Raw genomic sequence first — 22855 nt, forward strand, 5'->3', positions numbered from 1 at the left:
CATTTCTAGTTAACATGTAAGGTTCTAGACAGTGCAACTAGAAAAAAATAAAGACACCTAACAGAGTGAAAATTAAAAGTAAAAAAGTCTTTAACCACAGATGACATGATCTGTCTGGAGATAATGCCATGGAATCTACATGCACACGAAACCAAAACTAGAACTCATGAACAAGTCTAGCATTGTCACAAGGTACACATTCCATGCACAAAGTATCAGTTGGATTTTTATATACTAGCATGGACAATTTGAAAATGAAATTAAAGAAACAATTCCATTTACTATAGAACTAAAAAGGATAAAATGTTTAGGAATTAATTTAGCAAAAGAAGATCAAAACTTCCATGCTGAAAATTATAAAACAATCCAGAGAAAAATTAAAGAATATCTAAATAAATGCAGATAGGGTCCATGATCATGGATTAGAACAATTCAATGTTGTCGTGATGGCAATTCTTCTCAATTCATCTATAAATCCAATGTAGCAGGCTTTATTCACAAAAATTAACAAGCTCATCCCAAAATTGACATGAAGACCCAGAAGACCAGAATAGACAAAATAATTTTCAAAAAGAACAAAGTCGGAGGACAGATATGGTCACCCTGCAGAAGCAGTGGGGGAGGGGCACACCCACAATTGGTTTGGATGATGAGACTGATGATACCGCACACACAGAGGGTGTGGAAAGCTTTATCACTGACACGCGAGGTCCTGGGGACAGCAGGGCGGGCCTTCCAAGCAAGGCCTTACAGTACCTGATTTCAAAACTACAGAAAGATTAAGTTATATAATAAAGCCAGTGTGCTGCTGGTGCAAAGAGAGCACACAGGTCACTGGAAGAGAATCGAGAGTCCAGAAATAAACCCTTACATCTATGGTCAAATGGTTTTTGACAAACATGCCAAATCAATTCAGTGCAGGAAGGGATAGTCTGTTCAACAAATGGTCTAGCTACAACTGGAAATCTGAAGGCAGAAGAATGAACTTAATTCCTTGCCTCTTCCATACATGAAAATTAATTCACGATGGACGATAAAGTTAACGGAAGAACTAACACTATAAAATCTCCTAGACGAAAACAAAGTAGAGAATCATTGTTGATACAGGATTAAGGCAAGGAGTTCTTAGATATTATCCCAAACACATTATCCATCAAAGAATACATTCTGATAAGCTGGAGTTCATCAAAACTCAAAACATGTGCTTCAAAAGGCTCCATGAAGAAAATGAAAAGTCTACAGTCGAGGAAGAAGTATTTGTGCATCTTATAAAAGACTTCTATCCTGATACAGGACTTTTATCTAGCATGCCTAAGGAATTTTAACAATTCAATAAGAAGACAAACAATATAACTTAAAAAAAAATGGTGGTAAAAGAGACATTTCTCCAAAGAAGATATATGAATAACTAATAAGCTCATGAAAAGGTTCTCAAGGTCACCAGTCCTTAGGGGCAAGTGAAAACCACGAGGAGACAGCACTTCGTACCTACTAGAATAACTATAATTAAAAAGCCTCTGCCAAGTGTGGGTGAGTGAGTACACGGAGAAACAAACCCTTACACATTGCTGGAGAGAATGTAAAATGGTACAGCAACTTTGGAGAACACTTTGGCAATCACTTGAAAAGTAAACAGAAACTCGCCATAATAACCAGCAAGTCCTCTCCTAGGATTCAAAGAAAAATAAAAACAAATACCCCCACAAAGACATGCACATAAAATTTCATAGCGGGATTAGTCATAATAGCAAAAATTGCCAACAATTCCAATGTCCAACCACTGATGAATAAAGAAAACACTGTATGTCCATAAAACGGAATAGTATTGAGTCACATAAAGGAACGAACTACGTACGCATGCCACAACATGAACGGCTGTCAATGACATTATACTAAGTAAAAGAAGCCACATGCAAAAAATTACATATTCTGTGATATTTACATTAATTGTCCAAAAAGGGCATATTTGCAAGACAGAAAGTAGATCAGTGGTTTATCTAGGACTGGAAATAGGAGCAAGGATCAGATACAAAGTATTTTTGGATGATAAAAGGGCTCTAAAATTATACTGTGATGTTGGTTTAAAAATATAATTTATTTAAACTCATGCAATTGCCTATTTAAAATGTATCTGTTTTATGGTAAGCAAATTATAACTCATTAAAGCAATTCTCTTTTTTAGGTAGTATCCTCAGTGGTGATGTTTCAATACACTTCAAAATTTTTAATAAAAAGTAGAAACACTGTGTTTCAAATCTATTGATTTGAAAATCTATTGATCAAAGGAGTTCTAATAATAATTACATGGAACCACAGCAGTTAGCCAAGACTGGCCAGGGCAAACCAGCATGAATGGCTGGTTGCTACTAGAAAGTGTAAAATGAGAATCCAGTGTCTTTCTCTAGATTTGCTTAGCACAAATTATATGATGCAATTGAGTTATTCTTCATTTCAAATTGGTCTCCTCATGACTCAGGAGGTGACAAACTACCTTTTCCTCAGCATCACGACTGGCTCACATCATGTCTGACCCCACATAACATCTTCAGCCAATCGTCCGACAGAAGATTGTGCTTCCTCATTCCTTCCACTGAATACAGGGGAAGCAGGACACGGTTAGACAAACACGCAAACCTGCAAACACACCCCCTTCATATTCTTCAAAAGTACCTCTAACAAGAGGTGCTAATTTTCCAAATCTCTAAGATAGTAAACGTCAAGCCATTCCTTTACAAGGAAAATGCTAACACTTTATTGTTGGTGCCCCCGATGTCTCTCCTTCTCTCTTCTCACCCCTTCCTTCCGCAGCCACACATCTACTCCGTGCTGGAGCCGCGCTAGGGCTGGAGAAGGACAGTCAGGAGAAGGCAGGCAGCCCCAGACGCCCTCTCCTCCCCCAGGGGCCCATCAGCGCTGGATCCGTTCCAGGGCAGCAGGAGCCCGGACGCCTGTCCTGTTGCATCTTAGCCCCTGGCCTCACGACCCAGCTGTGCTTTAGGGTGGAATCTTAGGTTCTAGGCACCTTATTCCAATAATAATTTTAAGTCTTTCCTAACTTCAATGTTCAGACAATGAACATATAATACAATAAAGTAAGTCCCTTTGGACACTCCTCTGCCTGCTGCTTAACTGCATTTTGTCTTGAACAAAGCAGCACCCAGCACAGCACCCTGACAATGTCCTAGTTCAGCTCCGTGATCCAATGAAACGGTAATGCTCCCAACTACCACTGGGTGGCGGTAAAAGTCAGAGGCAGGGGGCGCCTGGGTGGCTCAGGTGGTTAAGCCTCTGCCTTTGGCTCAGGTCAAGATCCCAGGAACCTGGCCTCAAGCACTGCCTGGGGCTCCCTGCTCAATGGACAGCCTGCTTCTCCCTCTCCCTCTGCCCTCCCCACCTGCTTGCTCTCTCTCTCTCAATCTCGATCTCAAATAAATAAATAAAAATCTTAGTTAAAAAAAAAAGTCAGAGGCAGGAAGCCAATGGATTCAGAACTGCAAAGCATGATGAATAATGCCTAGGAAGGTGTTCTTCACATGGTTATTATCCTGTTGCTCTGAATTTGTAATTAAGTAAACAAATCACTACTGAGAAATTTTTACTCTTAGAAGAATATAAGCTATACAAAAGCATAAACTGTGAACTTTTTTTTCCAGAAGGATAAATGCTATGACATACCAAAACAGCTCCAAACGATGAAATAACTCTCATAATGATGTTATCGAGAGTTTAAATACTTATTTGAGTTTCTGCTGGCTAATTCATGTCTGTATTTCATCTAACTCTATGCTTTTATGTTTCAACCCGCTTTTAGATCCAATACGAATAGTCCGGAATATCAAGTTACATGGAGTTCCCCTGATCGCTATGTCACACTGCTGTGACTCTGATCACTCACATGACATTTTCTGCCTGATATCTGCTCTACTATTGTGTGTGTGTGTGTGTGTGTGTGTGTGTGTGTTTCATTACTTTCTAAGCTCAACGCTGGGAATACAATAATGCAGTCTCTAATTCAGGTTGCTATCCCAGTGGTAGAAACAGGCCAGGTCAGGGCTGAGGGCTGCGCAGCCAGCACAGATGACAGGGCTGGGGAGAGCTCTTAAGGAAATGCAGAGAACACCCCCCCAGCAGCAGGGGGCGGGGGTGGGGCAGGGGAGAAGCCTTCTCTCCTGTGAGTGGAGAGTAGGTTTGCAGAGCAACAGTGTGAAGGATAGAGAAAGCAAGCTGCTCAATGGCCTGATGAGTGGGGTGTGTAATGTTTTCAGCAAAGCTAAGAAGAAAACACAAGGAGACAGTATTGGGAGGTTGGACAACTGGTAAGTGAGGTCAAAATGGCGCTCACTGCCAGACTAAGGACCCATCACTTCCTTAATCCTTTCCGCCAGTGAAGGCTTTTGGGCAGGAGAAGATGTGATCAGTGTTGCATTTCTATAAATACTGAAAGGCCCCACATGGATCAGCTGTGAGCGTGGACTCCAGCACTGAGCCGGGGTTCAAATCCTAGCTCCACCTCTTACTCTTTGTGACTTTGCACAAATTATTCCCTTCTCTGTGCCTCAGTCTGCTCATCTCTGAAATAGGCTGATGAGACGTTCAGCTCCTAGAGTGGGTTGAGGAGCCTGAGGAACAATGCAAGTGTTCTATGTCACGTGGGGCTGGGAGAGGGTGACTGAGGCTGGGAGACGGGAGGCTGGTACAGGAAGCGCAGCAGGAAGAGCTGAATGGAAGAGGGAGGAGACAGGACATACAGTGCATGAGACCCAGGAGGAAGGAACACAGAGGATGGAAATGGCAGGGGGAACGATGGGATGGAAGCCCTGAGGAAGGGCGGGTCCCCAGGGAGGCGATGGTCTCTGTCCTGGGCAACCTGGAGGACAGAGCTCCATCCTCTCCCAAGGGGTCCTGGAGGACGGTCGGGTGAGGGGATGACAGGGAGCAAGAGCGCAACAAGACCCTTCCCCTGTTCTGCCCATCTTCTGAGATGCTGATCGCACGTCACAGAGTCTGTGGCCTCGGGCACATTTATTCCATACTCTGGGTCTCAGCACAGGTCCCACAGCAAGACCCCATCTCAGTTACTGTTGTATCCTCGATGCCTGCTGTGTTCAATGTCTGCTCCATGTTCTGAGAGTAGAGGAAGGGAGGGGAGGGAGGGCCGAGCTATTGAGCCATGGATGAAAACACAGATGATAATCACATTTTTTTTACCTGCTTCAGATTCAGGAGGAGAATAAAACTGACCATCTGAAAGACCACCAGGTATAAGTGCCGCTCTCTCGGAAGCATCCTGAACTATCAGGAGTCCTGGAAGAGAAGAGATTCAGCTGCTGGGGAGGATGTCACAAATTCTGGTAGCTTCTTGGCAAGGTTAACCACAATAAAATGCTGTTATCATTACATTAAAAAGAAGTCTTAGAAAAAGCTAAGCTCTGTTCAAATCAGCACTTCCAGGGTCTTCCTTCTAGCTTGGTCCCTAGCTGCTCTCAGGAGGCTAACCTGGGGAGACACTTACTGTTTTCCTCTTCTGCCTCTTGAGGTAAGACTTTGAAATCCAGGAACCACGTCTCAATCCAGGCAAGGAGGAATGAAATGATGGGCAGCACGTAGCCAAAAGCCCCTTGGGAGAAAAGCTGGAAGGACAGACGTGACCAGGAGAGGGAAATGCAGTTACCAGGAGCTCACACTGGAAAACAAGGCTTCACCATTAGATGATAATTGTAAGAAAACATGGGAGGCTGTACCTTTGAGAGGATCACTTTTGCGAGTAAAAAGGCACTGGTCACTGCTGTCGTCAACTGAAAGACACATAATCCAACACATTCGAATTAGACATTTTACGTTGGGAAGGCACCTGCTCCCAAAAGACACCCGTCTGAGCCAGAAGCGCCTAATGCCTGGAAAAGCTCTGCCAGGCCAGCTCCTGCCCACGTCACTCTGTCTCCAGCCCCTGAACACGCACGGGGCCAGCGTGGGCTTCTCCGTGGTGCCCGATCCCTTCCTGGCTGCTGCTGCCCTCCCTTCACCCATGGTCTAGCAGGGTAGTGTGTTGGGAACCTAAGTTTTGTCCCCACAAGGTGCAACAGACTAAGGCACTGTCCCCACAGCAGGGACCCCTGAAATGCAGAGGCAGGGCTCCCCCTAGTGGTTAGGGAGCCCAGTGATCATCCCACAGGACCTGGGCCTTGTCCCTCACCCCTCAACTAGGATTCCCAGCAACATGACACCTGCCCAGAGTGATGCCAACAGTAGCCTGACTGACAGCAAGGGGGTCAGGGGACATTGGGTGTGAAGCTCTGTAAGTATTAACACAGCTGCCGAGTCAGCATTTGTTAGCAGATCACAGGGGGCGCGGGCACCCAGCTCAGAGTGAGCTATCTGGAAGAGGCGGCATTTTATATTCTGATGCTAATTAACTTTATAAGCTGACACTTAGTACCTTTTCAGGTACTAGGTGAGTCCTCCTTCCAGCTGGCTGATCCCTCTCTGCAAATGTTTTTAAAAAGAAACATCAAAAATAATCAAATGGATGTGCTAATCATGATCCATCGCTTCATAATTTGGCTCAGATATTTAAAGATAACTTGGGGTGCCTGGGTGACTCAGCCGGTTAAGCATCTGCCTTCGGCTGAGTCATGATCCCAGGCTGCTGGGATGGAGCCCGCATCAGGTTCCCGGCTCATAGGGGAGTCTGCTTCTCCCTCTGCCTCCAGCTCCCCTGCTTGTGCTCTCTCTCTGACAAATAAATAAAATCTTTCAAAAAATTAAAAAAAAAACAGATATTAAAGATACTTTCTAAAAACTCACTGAATGTCACTCACTCCTCTGAAACAAATACTGAGACAGATGGTGTGACAAACACTAGTGTACATTGAAGAGACTCTGGAGTAGAATGGCTCAAATGGGATGGTTGTAGAAAACTGGGAAGGGACAATCACAGCAATTTGTTAGCAGCAAAATGTACCCAGAAAAGGGAGTCAAGTCTGGCTAATACTGCCAGGTGACATCTGAGTCACATTAGCTTGGGGCTCAGGTGATGGTCTGATGCCAGTCCTGGGATTCTGTGGATGCTTGGAAGAGACGCCTCAGGCCGATGTGGCTCCCGGTGGACCGTGTCTTAGGAGAGAGTCTGTCCCCAGCTGGGCAAGCCGTGCTAGCCCGCAGGCCGCCCCCCACACACACCCTGAGGCCTTGCTCCAGAAGCAGCACTGAGGGTATTCCTGAGCAGCTCTCTCCAGCGGAGGGAGCTCAACACTCCCCCCATGCACCTGCCTTATTAGAGCTCTCCGAAAGGTGAGAGTCATATGCAGAAATGGCAAACTAATTGAGGCAGAATGGCTTATAATTCTTCTTTTTATGTGTAAATATTTACTGACAGTGAAGAGCATGTGCCAAAGCTCCGTGCCAGATACCAAGAAACAGAGATGAGCAAAAACACCACTGCCTTTGGGGCACCTGGCTGGCTCAGTAGGTTAAGTGCCTGACTCTTGGTTTTGGCTCAGGTCCTGATCTCAGGGTTGAGAGATCAAGCCCCACAACCGGCCCTGCACTCAGCAGGGAGTCTGCTTTCAGGTTTTCTCTCTCTCCCCCTCCCACTCCCCCTGCATGCCCTTTCTCTCTAAAGTAAGTAAATCTTTAAAAACACCACTGCCTTCAAGAAGCCTGAAGCAACAATAAAAAGGAGTGTGGGCACTTTTCCCTTTAATATTGGAGGGATGGGATATAATAGCAAGAAAGGCAATTTATCAAAATAAGCAGAGAGCAAGTCATGAAAAATTACCAAACAGTTTCAACCAAAGAGGAAATTTTCCAAGTATCTTTGCGACATCGGTGCTGATCTCATCGCTCGTTTGCAAAATGAGGTAGAGGGTGTGCTGGTGCTTGGCCAAGAATCGTTGGGGCTCTATGTTCCTCATCTGGCTCGGAATCCACTGAGACAAAGTGAGTTATTCATCACCACTGGAAAGAAGCCTGGGCATGCTAAACCTACTAAAGGGCGAAAGAAGGGGACTCCGGAGAAGCTAGCAGAGTTCACCCCAGATAAAAAGAGCATTTTCTCTCAGCCTATCGCTGTTGGGAGCAGGCCTGGGTTACCAGCATTGGAGGAGATGAACCAGTCACGCAAACATACTCACCGCTATGGCCCACCAATGGCGCAGTCTGCATACAGCATATGCAAGTATTAACACTTTAAATCGAAAAACTGCCAAAAGCTATATTAAAAAAAAAAAAAGTCAAGGTAAGTTTTAAAAAATAGATACAAATATAAAATAATTGAGTTTTATGAAGAACTCACCAAAGCATCTTTATTATTCTGATTTAACTGAAGACTGGCACTGGGCTGTAGACCCGTATATGGATCTCTGCTTTAGAATCTATGCAATACTGCCCAAATAAGGATTCAAATTCACTTCCCACTATCAACACAAGAATATATAATTACAATGTTTTATTTTTCCATTCGATTTGAGTGCACATATATTTCTGATATCCTTTTAAAACTGAAGAAAATGTTCTGAAAGTTGACTTTTCCACTCCTGGTATAAACACTCACCTTTGGAAGACACCAGGTTCTTAGTAAAGCCCACTGTAAAGCTCTGGGTTTCGGGGTGTTCGGACAGTTCTGAGTAGCTTCCACCCAGTTAGTTAGGGTGGCTCTGGGACTTTGGTGAAACCCTTTATGTATACTATTATCCCATGTAATCCCTTCCTCAACAATCCCATGCATCAACTACTATCATTAATCCCACTATACACATAAGGTGAAAGAAAAGTTGTACAAGGTCACACAACTCCTTAGTGAGGAAGCTGGGACTTGAACCCAGGTGGCCAGACTCTACTGAACCACTATGTCACGGCTACCTTCATAACTCTCATCTAGTAAGAAATACACACAGAATAAGATTTTACCGATTTTCCTTGGAAGACATGCCTACTGTGGGTAGGGAGAAGTCAGGTGACTCTCGGGCAGTGCCTGAGGGCAGGGTTCGGCCAAAAGTTCCTCCCTAATCAAAACTGCCAAAAGGCTGGAGGCTGACAGCCTTTTTGCAGCCACGATCAGAGGACCACACTTAGGTTCTTTTACGTAAATAAAGGTCACAAGTTATACTTTGTTTTTAATTTGCTCTTTTCATTAAAAATGTGTTTTCCAACAGTCTGCTAACTGTTTAGCCTCTCTATTCATTCCAGCTCTATCTTCTGCATTCTGGGTTTGGCAAAAGGATAAGTCTTCGTCAGCCCTCTATCTCAGAGTCTCTCAGGTCCCAAGGTTTCCTGGAGGCTGTGTCCATTTCCCAGGCCAGACATGCCAGTCCTTCCAGTCTGAACTAAAGGGCCCTGCCTATTTGGCCAGTACCACTGACTCTCCAAGCATAAAGGACAGACAACCCTCAGAGATCTGGCTGGTAGATTAGACTGGTTTCCTGGCTGAAGCTATTTTAAGATAAATTCAGCAAGAGAAAGAAAAGAGAGAAATCAATCTTGCTATTATATGTTAATAGTTTTAGGAGAAAGAAATGTCAAGAGATTTGGGATCTAACATGCTCTGCTCCCAATTTCGATGACCTGGAGTGGGTCAAGACACTGAACCAAAGAAACTCAATTTCCTCGTTTGGAAAAATGAGGGGATTGAATTATATTAACGGTTGTCCAACTATTCTGTAGCAACCAAACGCTCATTCAACACAATCTTACTGGAAACATACCGTGCAGATAAAAACAGAACGACTTGGGTTGTGTGGGGCTAATGACAGGGAACCCTAACCTCTACTTACTGGAAGACCCACCTCCCTCCCCATACACACTTCTGCAGGCCCCTCCGGAAATAAAACAACAAAAAAAAGCCTTTCTAGTAAGTTCGAAAACCACTAAAAATATAATTACTCAGTTATTAAAATTCTCAACCAAAAATAATGATGATGGTAGTGATTGCAGATGGTTCTCTGAGCTTCTAGAATGTATCACTCATTGGGCTAAATGTTTTCCATGCATTATTTCCTTTACTTCTCAGGACTAGGATGATCTCATTTTACATATAAAAAAACTGAAGCTCAGACCCAATGTATTAAAAGATATACAAACAGTGGTAGTGTTGTGAATCGAACCCAGGTTTTTCTGACTTTGAGGGTTCTGCTCTTAAGCATTGCGCAGAAAGGTTCTAAAGGTAGTGAAGAAAGTAGGTAAAATGCATTTGGAGGAATTCACTGTGAATATTGCCCACACTGCACTAACACAATGTTAGAATCTGATTTACTTACACCATCAACTATAAAGAGATACCAGGGAGATGTACCAAGCCCAGTGAGAGTCACAGTGTGTCCTAGAAAAATTGTAAGCATTCCTTTGAATGAGATGAAGGCCTCATCGACAGAGAATTGCATCTGTGCAATTCTACAACTGGCTGATGTTACCCAGGGTTACCAAGAGATCGCTTTCCTCAAAAACTCCAATTATAGAAAAATGAAACACAGTATTATTATTATTAAAAGTACACTCAGAAATCTATCGCAAAGCAAAAAAGGAATGGCATTTTCATCATGTTATTATATAAATAGGTGAGTTTCCCTGTTAGTGAGTATATTGCTGGCTTCTATGAAAAGAATAAAGGCTCTCCTCCATGAAAAGCAGAATGGCTCCTTCTGCTGCCCTTCCTTATCTCTCATTAATCATGTCTTTCCTTCCTGCGACCAGACAATTCCTTACAAAGAGAGCTTGAGTGCACGGACTGGGCCAGAAACTGAGGGGAAAGGAAGGCCAGTGTTCAAGAGAGGGAAAGAGAATGGCATAGAATGTGCGATCTATTCAGAGGAAATTGGCCTGCTGGTTACAGATTCATCATATCTGAAATGAAATGTGGAACAAGGAATACTTACAAATATATCAAAATAAGAGGAGTAGTAGTCATACTGCACCACCTCCTTCTCTAACGTGTTCTCAATACCTCCATTCACCTGGGAAGGAGAGTGAGAAGTAAAAATGAGGACAGATCCACGTGTGAAGACAATACAAGAAAACATACAAGTAAGGTTTTGTAAGTACTTTTCTGCCTACCTTCTCAGCACCCTGGAATGTTGAAATAGGAGGAACAAAACACTCCTAACTCTAATAGAAAAATGCTGAAGAGCATTTCCCACCTCCATTCTGCAATCATTCATTCCACAAATACAGATGCATAATGAAAAACAATGCCATGTTTGTCGTTCCTATTTTGGCAAAATAAAATGTTTAAAAAACGATTCTTTTTCTCTTCTAAGATAAAGTCTTCAATCAAGCCAATGCATAATTTTAAGGAAGGCAGTTCACATTCATCCAGCACTGCCCTCACTCTCTGACCACTCTCCACTGTTGCAGCTCCTGGAAAGCCAACGGCGCCTCTGATCTTAGCAAAGATCAATGACAGGAGATAGAAGTGTAGACATTCTCTCTGGTTTGTTTCGTTTCTTTTTGTTGTTGTTGTTTTTTTAATTTGTTCCTGGCATTGGAAAATCCTGTGCTTTCATCAACTTTCATATAGATTTTTAATTTGATAGAAATAATGAAATGAGGGACAGACCAGACCTACAATCTTATGTGCAGAAGTTACAGTAAATGATGAAAATCAGACCTAAGATGACAAACTTTCTGTCCTCTTCCAATTCTCCTATCAAGATGACTTTTAAGTGAGCAAGTTCAGAACTCTACGTATTACACTTACAGGAATTTTTTTTTTTTTTTAAATCAAGTAATGGAATGTGTGTCCGATAGTGAATGCGGTGGCCAAGCAGACAGCAGAACTGTTAGGGCCCGTGGATTAGGGAAAATGACGTGCAACAGTACATTCGTATTTCCAATTTGGAGTACAAGCATTGTTTGTCCTGGCAAACTGATGGAGATGATCTGGAAAAGGACAAAGGGCGACAGACCCAAGACCCGGATAACAGGAGAGAAAATTAATAAGGAACACCTTGCAAGGTTTGCTAACTGGTCAAATTGGAATTAAAGTTGCCACAAGGAAAGGATCCTCTTGGCTTGGAAACCTTTACAAGTATTTGTATTTGTTATTCAAATGAAAGTATTCCATAAACACCAATTGTGTACTTTAAAAATCCCCTAAGGAGGTTTAGATTTCTGTGTAATTTGTGCAGATTGCCTATTGACCTGCTTGAACATAGATCTTTACAAGCAAATAGAACGGAAAACTTGGGAGCAAAGAGAAACAACTAATGTAGTCTTATCATTGTTTCTCTCCAGACTAAGGAAACTTAGCACAGTCTAAAATATTAAAAGAATGATTGTCCCAAATGACCTATTGCAAAGAGGGGTTCTCCACTGCACAGAGACTAGCCTTCTGGCTGAGAGAACAGCAATCAACCTGCTGACACAGTTCTTCAATAAATAGCCTGTAGAAAAAGGTTTTCTATAGTATCTGCACACTTTAAAAGACCCTCATGGAGTGGGGGGAGTGCCTGGGTAGCTCAGTCAGTTAAGAGACCGACTCTGTTTCAGCTCAGATCATGATCTCAGGGTTGTGAAATCGAGCCCCACATCAGGGTCCACACTCAGCATGGAGTCGTCTGCTTGGGATACTCTCTCCCCTTCTCACTCTGGCCCTCCCCCCACACATGCACTCTCTTTCTTTCTCTGATAAAGAAAGAAATCTTAAAAAATAAAAAAAAACCCTGATTTTGTGTTGCCTTTAAATAGAGAAATTTAAAATCTACATCTGTAGCTCTAACTTGGACTCTAAATTCCTATTTCAAAATCCTTGTCTAAAGATGTCCCCCATAGACTCATCTTTAGTTTCACATGGAACCTCTTCTCACAGTTCTGACAGAGCTGGTCCTGTTCTTCCACATTAGAAATCATAAGAAATCTTAAGAGTTGTTTCTGGATACCAGGGATGATATAATCAGCCTATCAGTAAATCTAGCAGCATACTTATTTTTTGAGTATGTCTCGAAGATCAGCTTTTTCTTTTCCACTCCCACCACCCTACATGGGATTCCTTTCATAGCTTCAGAGCCAGTCTGTCCCTAACATAATTCAACTGGTTAACCACTGCCACAAGATCTTTAACCATTCACCAAATATTTGTGGAACACTTATTGTCAAGTATGGTTCTAAACACAATAAATTCTTTAATAAATAAAACAATATATCTTTCTGGAACTTACATTCTAGCAAGGAGTGAGAGATGACAAACAAGAAAATAAATGCTTTACAGAGAACAAAGGAGGCAGCGTGACAGACACAGTAACAGTTGACTTCTCTGGGTGTGGTGGTAAATGGAAGCCTTCTCCGTGGTGATATTTAAATGGACAGATACCAGCATGATAAGCAGTCAGAATCTGCATCAAGATAAAGGAAATTAACCATTTCATGTAGAAGTAACTAGTCTAAATGTCCAAGACAGGAGAGAGCTTGTTCTATTGTGAGACCAGGAGGCAAGTCCGGGCTGATCTGGGTGGGCCAGGAACAGAGTGGGGAAGGAAGTCTAGAGAGGCTCCTTGGGGCTATACAAGCCAAATCACAGCATTTGGATTTTATTCAAAGTGCTCTGGTAGGTCACTGAAGGGTTATAAATAGAAAGTAACATTATCTGATTTATGTTTTTAGTTTTAAAGTCCCTCTGGCTTCTATGAGGAGAATGGGTACTAGAGGGCAAGGGTAGAAACAGGTAAACCAGGTGGGCCTCTGGTACAGTAGTTTGGAGGAGTGATAGCAACGGCTTGGTTGAGGGTAGCAACTGTAAAAATGGAGAGAAGAGGTCACATTTTGGATACATTTTGCAGGCAGATTTGACAGAGCTTACTTTTTTGACTGGATATGGAGTATGAGAAATACAAAACAAACAAGCAAATTAATCAAGGATGAGTCTTCATTTTGGGGCTGGGCATCTTGATTCCTGAAGCAAGGAGGAAAAACGGCTAATTTGGAAGTCCTATATGAAGGCAAAGTATTTTGGTTACTGTTATGATTGTATAGTACAGCTGAGGTCCATTACTCTTCCGAAGGCTTGAATACCCTTTATGCTATTTCTTTCCTCTTTTCAAGACCAACACTACAAGGCATATGTGTTATATCTCCTCAGCTAAACTTCAAATCTCATATGATTTTTCTGTGGCTCGCCATACCTGAATCTGAAGCCTATGCCCTGGGACTGACTCAGTAAATATAGAGACATCTAAAAAGAACAATGGATTTGAGTGATTAGAGATTTACAGAGATAGACCACAAAAGTAAAGGGATGGTGTGTAGTGAAAAACTCAGGTCAGGACTGACAATCTAAAACAAATAGAACTAGAAACTGAATGTTAAAAAAAATTAAAAAAGAAAAAAAAAAGAAAACCTTGCTAAAAAAGTCCAGATGTGCTATCCTAAAGATCATAAATTCTTGTATGATCTTTTTTACAACTGCAGCAACAGGCAGCCCATGGAAAAGTAAGTCTTAGAACACATTTCTTAATTTGAAAAGATATATGCACCCCTGTGTTTACTGCAGCTTTGTACAATAGTCAAGATATGGAAGTAACTCAAGTGTCCATCAGCAGATGAATGGATAAAAAAGATGTGGTCTACAAAGACACACACACACACACACACACACACACACACACACACTGGAGTATTACCCTCAAAAAAGAATGGGATCCTGCCATTTACAGCAATGTGGATGGACCTAGAGGGGATAATGCTAAGTGAAATAAGTCAGATAAAGACAAACACTAAGTGAACTCACTCGCATGTGGAATTTAAGAAACAAGACAAGTGAACAAAGAAAAAAGAGACAAAAAAAAAGAGACTTAAATACAGAGAACAAACTGATGGTTGTCAGAGGGGAGGTGGGTGGGGTGATGGGTGAAACAGAGGGAACTAAGAGGTACAAACTTTCAGTTACAATATAGATAAATCACAGAAATGAAAAGCACAGCATAGGAAATACAGTCAGTAAGATAGCAATAAGGTTGCTTGGTGACAGATGGTGACTACATGGGGGCACTGAGTAATGTACAGGAATGCTGACGCATTACGTTGTACACCTGAAACTAAGATAACACTGTATATGTTCATTATACTCCAATAAAAAAATTAAACAAATACATTTCTTAATTGCTAGGTGATTTTTCATTTATAATATGTTGCACACAGATGAACACCAATTCCCTCTGCTGCACAAGAACAGCATGCAGTCCGCTTCACTTCCATTTCAATTTCGTTGAAGCACTAAGAAAGGAGGGAAGTGAGAGTGTGATCCATGAACCCTACCACAGCTCTACCCCCATGACTTCCCTCACTTAAAAGCAGGGAGTGATATTAGTGGTAAATCAATAAATGCTTTGATTTTCTGCTGTCATTAAAATAATTTTTAAGTGAGCTCCCTGAAAACTGCTGCTATGCTTTCCTCTTAAAAGAAGTATTTCTTTTTCACCTCTTAATACACAGTTATTAGTTTTGAAACCATGTTATTCCTTTGAAATATATGTTAATTTAAATATTGTCTTTAATGTATATATATGGAACAAATAATAAAAAGAGATACTCTAAAGTACTGTGTCCTATCACTGGCTTGTTTGGTTTTAAACAATTCCTGCCTATGAGAGAAGCATTCTGGAAGAGTTACGTATTTGTTGGTAAGGAATGTAAATAGAACCAAGGCTTCGGGGGAAGACAGACATATTGGGTTAAATAAAATATATTATTAAGATGTATTTCACCTGTTTATTTTTACCTTTATTAAGGCAGCAATTAGAGAACTTAATCATCTACTTGGCAATATAACCACAAAAACCTGACAAGATAGAGACAAACCTCCAAATGGTTCTAGAACATTTTTTTTCAATAAAATATGAATAATTTCTTTGCAAAAAAAGTAAATAAAAAATGTATGAAAAATCTGAAACATGGAGATTAGAAAAGTAGATGTAACATCTAAAACATATTTCAGAGGCATGCTACATTTTTTTGGAGCAAGAAAAGGGCCAGGAAATAAATACTTTTGCCTTTGTGGGCCAATACTCAACTCAACTACTCAGCACAAAAGCTGGCCATAACCAATAGGTAAACAGATGGGCAGGGCTGTGTTCCAATAAAACTTTATAAAAACAGGCCAGCTGAATTTGGCCCCCTGGCTGTAGTGTGCTAACTCCTAGTATAATACCATGTATTCAAATTTCGAAGTGAGTTTTAAATGAACTAGCTTTGCTTTAAAACATGACAGTACAGAACAAGAAAAGTCAAAATCAGCTGGAAAAGAGCAATATTACCCCCTCTGGAAAAAAGACAGAATTCACTAAATGAGATGGAAATGATGAGAAAAATGAGAAAATTGTTTTTTGTCTGTGGAAACAATTTTTTTATAAAGTCATGGGAAAAACCACTTACATTTAACTCTATTATCCAGAGTAATGTTACAAATAAGAGGTCAAAGGTGACAAACAAACAGAAAGTCCTCCTGACATCAGATATGCCTTTCTTCTCCCTTCCTTCATAAGACTCGATCCTGGCCATGAGGTGTGTGGGGTTGATGGAATGAACGTCGCGCAAAGAAGCGTGAGAGCTCTGGCTCCCTGTGAGAGCGTTCTCCATGTCTTCTTGCAGGGGGTTCATCCTGGAGGAGGGCTACAGGAGCCTTTCTCCAACTTCACCATCCCTAGAGAGAAGAGAGCTTTGTGTTAAATCAGAGTTCACCTAAGACCACCATGCCACTCCCACCACCGGGCAGCTGTTTCTCCCAGCAACAATGTTTTTAACTGAAGACATTCATACTGATGAAGACATAAAGAGAAAGTGAAATGAGAAGCAATTTTTTTTTTAAGATTTTATTTATTTATTTGACAGAGAGACAGCCAGCGAGAGAGGGAACACAAGCAGGGGGAGTGGGAGAGGAAGAAGCAGGCTCCCAGCGGAGGAGCCCGATGTGGGGCTCGATCCCAGAATGCTGGGATCACGCCCTGAGCCGAAGGCAGATGCTTAATGACTGTGCTACCCAGGCGCCCCGAGAAGCAATTCTTGATGTTATCAATCAATACTACAAAAGAGCTGTTACAGAAATGAATGAAATAAAGAAGAATGCAAATTTACAGAATTAAGGAGAGAAGACGGGATGCTAACCACATCAAGAAAGGTCTCACTGATAACCTGGAGCGGGCCGGTTCCTTTGCTGGGCCCAGGAGAAAACATCTCCAACTCTGTGTCACTACTCCTGAACCAGGAAAACATCTCCTGAAAACTCCCCAAAGAGCATGTAACCAGAACGTGTAAACGAGACAGGAAAAACGCGTTTCCTAAAGAGGGATTGCTTTCCACCAAAAGTACCTAATAAGCTGATTTCAGCATTTCCTCATCATCTTGTAATGAATAAGCATGTTTCCAGGTCTCTTCTTGGAAAAGAAGTACACTCCTGCTCAAAGTTCAGCATTATACAAACACCTCTGTGCTGATTACACAAGTTAAGACAGCTCTGTCTCAAGATCTAGGAACCCCTCTCCCCAAGACCAAGATGTGCTTCTACAATGCAAGTAAAAGATTAGTAATCGAAGCGGTCTGATTGCCTCATAGATGATGCAGAGTCATGAAACAGTATGGTGGATGGTATTACTGTTTGCCAAATAGTCCTGTTTCCCTCCTATAGCACCTCTCTCCATGGGAGATTCTATACCCCTGGCTCTACTGACCTTATGTGCCTTTTTTTTGGCCAATGGAATGCAAGCAGAAGTTTGAGTGCCACTTTCATCCAGATCTAGGAACCATGCACTGGTTCTCCTTGCTTTTGCCACAGGGACTGGCAATGGGCAGATAAAGAAGGGCATTTTCAAGGTGGGTAAAATAGAATCAGACCGCTGAGATTTCCCTAAAGCACTGTGGTCCCACTCGGTCCTATTCAGTCCAGAACTGTCTCTTTACACATGTCCCTCGTTTCTCTCCCTTCCCACATTCAGGAACAAGAGTCCTTCCCACATTTTCATACAATGTGATGATAACATAACATTTTGGAAAGCAATTTGGTTACATGAGCCAGGATGCTTTAAAATATTCATACTTCTTGGGCTAGTAACCCTGCAAATCTAAGGAAAATGAACTGTAGGCCTTCAGGACAAAAACTGATCTATGTCATTAGAGGTTGGCTTAGTGATTACCTTTAAGCTAAAGGGAGGGAACAGTGACTAGAGCTCATAAATTTGGTCAAATTCCATTTCTTGGCCTGAGTAATGCCAGCATGGCTGTGCTCACTTAATGATAATTTACTGATGTAGGTAGTAGTTTCAGTGGCGTATTGATTTGTGAATATTCAAAATGCTGTACACTTATGTACATAAACACATATACGAATTGTGTATGTGTCTCGGTTAAGTAGACTTTATCATTATACATCTATAATAGTTCCAACTAGAAAACAATCTAAATATCTAACAAAAAGGGAATAATTAGATAAATCATAGTACAGCCACAGTAGTCATTAAAATAAAACTTATAAAGTGTTTGTACCTTTAAAATGCTTATGTTACAACAGTAACTAAAGTCTGAATATTAAATAGAACACACACAGAGTATGTTCACAACTTTGTAAACATAAAACCAAATTTTTATAAGAGTGTACCTATAAAATGTAACAAATGTTAATATTATCTCTGCCTGATATTATATCCGCCCCCTGCTTTTACGTTTTCCATGTTTTCAGATTTCGTATTTCACACATACTGTATTTACAAAAGGAAGGATTAAATTCAAATGTAATATTGTTATAGTCCTAGACAGATGTCCCAGGACTTTATGAGGCTTTTCCTTCCCTTCTCAACACATCTGGGTGACAGTAGATAACATCATCTTGGGCATTTTGAAAAGTTCAATAGGAGTTCACTTCAGTGCTTTGTAAAATAAAATGTAAAATTCCAAAAATCAAGAACATTTCTACACAATTTCTTTCTCAATGAGATAATTACCATCTTAGGGGAAGGTATACCAATGGCCTATTCCCCAGTACAGATGCTCTTAAAAAAAAGTTTGCAAAGCACTAAATTTATCTGCCAGGCTTCTAAGAGTTAATTCTGGAACAGTAAGTAAAAAGGAATGTAATTGTGTTTTCTGTGATGAAACACAGATTTCAAAGTTGAAAAGATACCGGAGTTGCTCTCTAAATTTGAACCTGGATAAATATAGACGTATTTCTGTAACCATGCATTCTACAGTAAGAAAAAGCAATCCAAGTAGTTTGTAAGCCAACCTAATATTCTATTAGCAAGTATATTTAAAAATTAATTCTTAAGTCTTCTAAACTGTATAGACAATCCAACAAATTCACAACTGAAACTCACGGTTGTTTTTAGGAAGAAAATTGCTTCCAAGGTAATTAGATCATTTTCTCAATCTCATCCATTTCTCCTTCCCTGAGCCCACTCCTCATGAATAAAAAATGGTAACAAAGCAAAACACCAACCCTAGAAATCTGAGGCTATTTCAAGCTAAAACACGACATCATACAATGGTATACACCTGCCTTGAGGAATGAGAATCATACATTATTTTTCAGATGCATGCACAGAACTGCTAATGAGCTAGAATTTCTAGATACTTGTATGCCTTCAACAATAGTTACCCAAAGCACAGACTGTTGTGAGCAGACTCCTAGCAGACTGATCCCTCCTTAGGACAGAGGGAACTCTCAAAAGGGAGAGAGAGCTTCCTTTTAACATACAGAAGAGAAGGAAACTACATAAAGCCCCTTTCTACTCTACAATCATAGGACTTCATGCTATCCCTGTCCTCCCAAAGGATTCGAGTGTGAATTCCTTCAGGAAGACTTCACTGAAATGCTCCCCACATTCTAATCCCCAAGCAGGGTCAGGTACATCTCCTCCAAGCTCCCCTAGGATGGTGGATATGCCACTTCTGCTATTGCTTACCACAATGTGCCCTAATTATCCATCTATTCGCCTGTCTCTCCTGCTAGTCAGTGTGCCCCATGAAGCCCTTGAATATGATTTGCACACTCCTGTGCCCCAGGGACTCCCACAATATACAGCACACAGCAGGAACAAAACAATTGGTCAACTAATTTAATTCTACCATATATCGCAGAGACTAGCACAGACTCAGCTTTCAAAATTCTCTGAATTGAAGAGACTGAAACTATTTTTTTCTAAGGAAGAGCTTAGATATTCTTCCAGATATAATTTTGGAAGTATTAAATATTCAGTTCTTGGTACTGAGAGCCTCTGGGGTTGGCTTAAGGAACACTAAGCCTCTCTAAAAATGGTATTAAGCATTGATTAGCTTGTATGCACAGGAACCTAAATCTACAATTCAAGATTTATTCCAACCACGGGGAAAGTATGGGGGATGAGGAATGGGGTGGAGAATTGTTAAAAAAGAAGGAAAAAAAAAAAACATCTCCTTATCTTTTTCTGGGATTTGTGTGAGGAGATGAGAATCTCCTTTTGTTGTTTCAGCTTTTGAAATGAGATTCATGTCTTCCTCTCCAGATGAATACCTATCTTCCTCTGTACTATAATATTAGCCAGCTATTTCTACAATTATGCTGAATTAACAACTGCCCAAAATTCAGTAGCTTAACACAATCGACATTTATTCTCAAGCTCACGGGTCTACAGGTCGCCTGAAGTTCAGCTGCTCTAGTGGGGCTCAATGGGCAACTCTGCTCCCAGGGGCAGAAGACCTTGGCTTCAAACTGTGTGTTCATCTTCATCCTCCTCCTTGGACCAGGACTATCTGGGTCATGTTCTTTTCAAGGCAAGTGACAAGAGCACAGGAGACAAGCTAGATCATGTAAATACATTTAAAATCTCTGTATACATGACATCTGTTCACAGTCTATCAGCCAAAGCATATCTCAAGGCCAGGCCCGAAGGCAGTAGAACTGGGATGTACACTCCACTCAAAGAGGAGGAGAACGTAAGTGAATATTTGCTGATTAATATTCCAATCTAGCATAGCTATCAATGTTCTAAACTACAGCCTGAAGGTCAAATATGGCCTGCTGCCTGTTTTTGGATATCAGGTTTCGTCAAAACACCACCATACCCATTCTTCCGGTCTATGGCTGCTTCCACACTAAGATGCCAGAGGTGAATTGTCCCAACAGAAACCATACTTTACTATGGGCATTTTTCTAGAAAGAGAGATTACTGCTTTCATTAGTTTCACAAAGGAGACCCAGGTGAGATTTACAGTTGTTTAGATTAGCAAAAATAGACTAATGGATGAATGTTCATTTTTCCAATGCATGCTCTGATTGTATGACTGGCAAAAACCTATGATTCATCCTAATTTTTCCACTGGTTGTTCTAGTGACAGCACTGGTTAGGGATACACTGTATGTTGGCTTCCCTGGGGCCACTTCAGCAGTGTTTATAGCATCAACATGCTGCTCTTCGACTTAATTCTCTTGCCTTAATTCCACACTACCAGAATTGGAGAATTCTGTCCCATCCACGTTGGTAGCTTCTTAAATGATGATATCCCTCCCACGTGGAAAAAAACAAAACAAAAAGAACTAAGATCCTTTCTGCTTCCAAGAGGAATTGCTTACATCTTTGGGAATCTTCTATGCACTCATCCCCAGGCTGGGTGCAAAGCTGAGACAGAACTTCAACTCCATCTGCTTCAGCACAGAATTGATACTATCCAGATGGTAAACAGCAGCTGCTCTGAGCACTGGCTACCACTGCTGGTGGCATACAGAAGTCCCACAGTTTCTTGTACCTTCTTAGGAGGAGCAGAGAGAGGCTCTGGGCACCCACTGGTGGCATCAAACCACGTCTTTCAACCCAACCACCCAGCCTCCTTCTCTGTACTACTTCTGGCAACAGCCAGGACACTGCATGTTCTCCTCGAACAGAGTGTCAGATGACAGACACTAAAACCTTTTAATTCAGAAAGACTTTAGCCATCATCTTAACCAAAGGCTGAGAGCGCCGAATTGGCTTATAGACATGTTTTGTTTGATCTTGCAGTGTTGCTCACGATTTTGAACTAATTGCTAACATTTTAAATAATGAATTTTCATGTAAAAACCCAGACTTCCAGCTTCTCTTTAAAAGTTAAAAATAGAATCACTAGGCCTGCATTTCCTTACCATGACAATAAAGCCAAGAAGCTGCTGACCTCTCTAGACCTGATATGATGCACTTTTCACTTGGCCTCAGTTTTGACCTAGCCTGGAGGCATTTGAGTTTGCCACTCTAATCTATCTCCACTTCCTGTTTTAAAGGCAAAGAGATGCATTAAAACCTGAAGACTGTCTCATCATATTGTTTCAAAGCTTTATCTTTGTTATCAAAGTTGTTCTTGCCTATAAAATAAATGTATGCTTAAAGATTTAAAAAAGAAGAAAGAATCTGAGGCCTATGTGGATGACAGGGATGTGCCCATCTAAGAGATCTTTTAAGATATATTTTAGGGTTAAAACTCAGGTCTTCTACTTCTCTCCTCTCCATTCCTCAGCCTCCTCTGAGATTACTAGAAGGAATGGACCTGGAGATGCAGGCATTGAATCTGAGAGTCCCTAAAGACATGGGCTGCCTTAGCTGTGCCCACTCCATCCTAGGACTGGGTTTTTCGGGAGCAGGGAGCGGCCTGAGCTGGCTATCCTCCTGCAAGGCCTACATGGGATAAGACCTACTGTATGATAGTAAAAGTCCTGCCTGGATCCTAAAGGTTCCAAGACGAAACAGCTGGAACTGGGGAATGGGAATATTGAGGAAATAACATGACATTTACAAACACGCCTTGCCAGTAAGAGAAAGAGGCATGGTAACTAAGAAACATAGAGGCATGGGGCACCTGGGTGGCACAGCGGTTAAGCGTCTGCCTTCGGCTCAGGGCGTGATCCCGGCGTTCTGGGATCGAGCCCCACATCAGGCTC

At 41.6% G+C, this 22855-nt stretch overlaps 1 protein-coding gene across 5 annotated transcripts in view; it reads right to left on the minus strand.

Annotated features, from left to right (window-relative positions):
- Nucleotides 1-22855, minus strand: part of STARD3NL (STARD3 N-terminal like) — a 52161-nt gene that overhangs the window by 6268 nt on the left and 23038 nt on the right. For 4 of the 5 annotated variants that reach the window (XM_011233401.3, XM_019807016.2, XM_011233395.3 and 1 more), the window contains 6 exons: nt 16357-16624; nt 10869-10946; nt 8133-8210; nt 5742-5795; nt 5513-5630; nt 5209-5304 (listed from right to left, as the gene is read on the minus strand). In XM_011233401.3, coding sequence (XP_011231703.1) covers nt 5209-5304; nt 5513-5630; nt 5742-5795; nt 8133-8210; nt 10869-10946; nt 16357-16581 — 649 coding nt within the window. In that variant the 5' untranslated portion in view covers nt 16582-16624. Of the gene's footprint in view, nt 1-5208; nt 5305-5512; nt 5631-5741; nt 5796-8132; nt 8211-10868; nt 10947-16356; nt 16625-22773; nt 22796-22855 lie in introns of those variants that run through there. The other variant, XM_034666072.1, reaches the window with a different exon arrangement.

The sequence above is a fragment of the Ailuropoda melanoleuca genome, chromosome 1 (genome assembly GCF_002007445.2).
Source record: "Ailuropoda melanoleuca isolate Jingjing chromosome 1, ASM200744v2, whole genome shotgun sequence".
Lineage (NCBI taxonomy): Eukaryota > Metazoa > Chordata > Mammalia > Carnivora > Ursidae > Ailuropoda > Ailuropoda melanoleuca.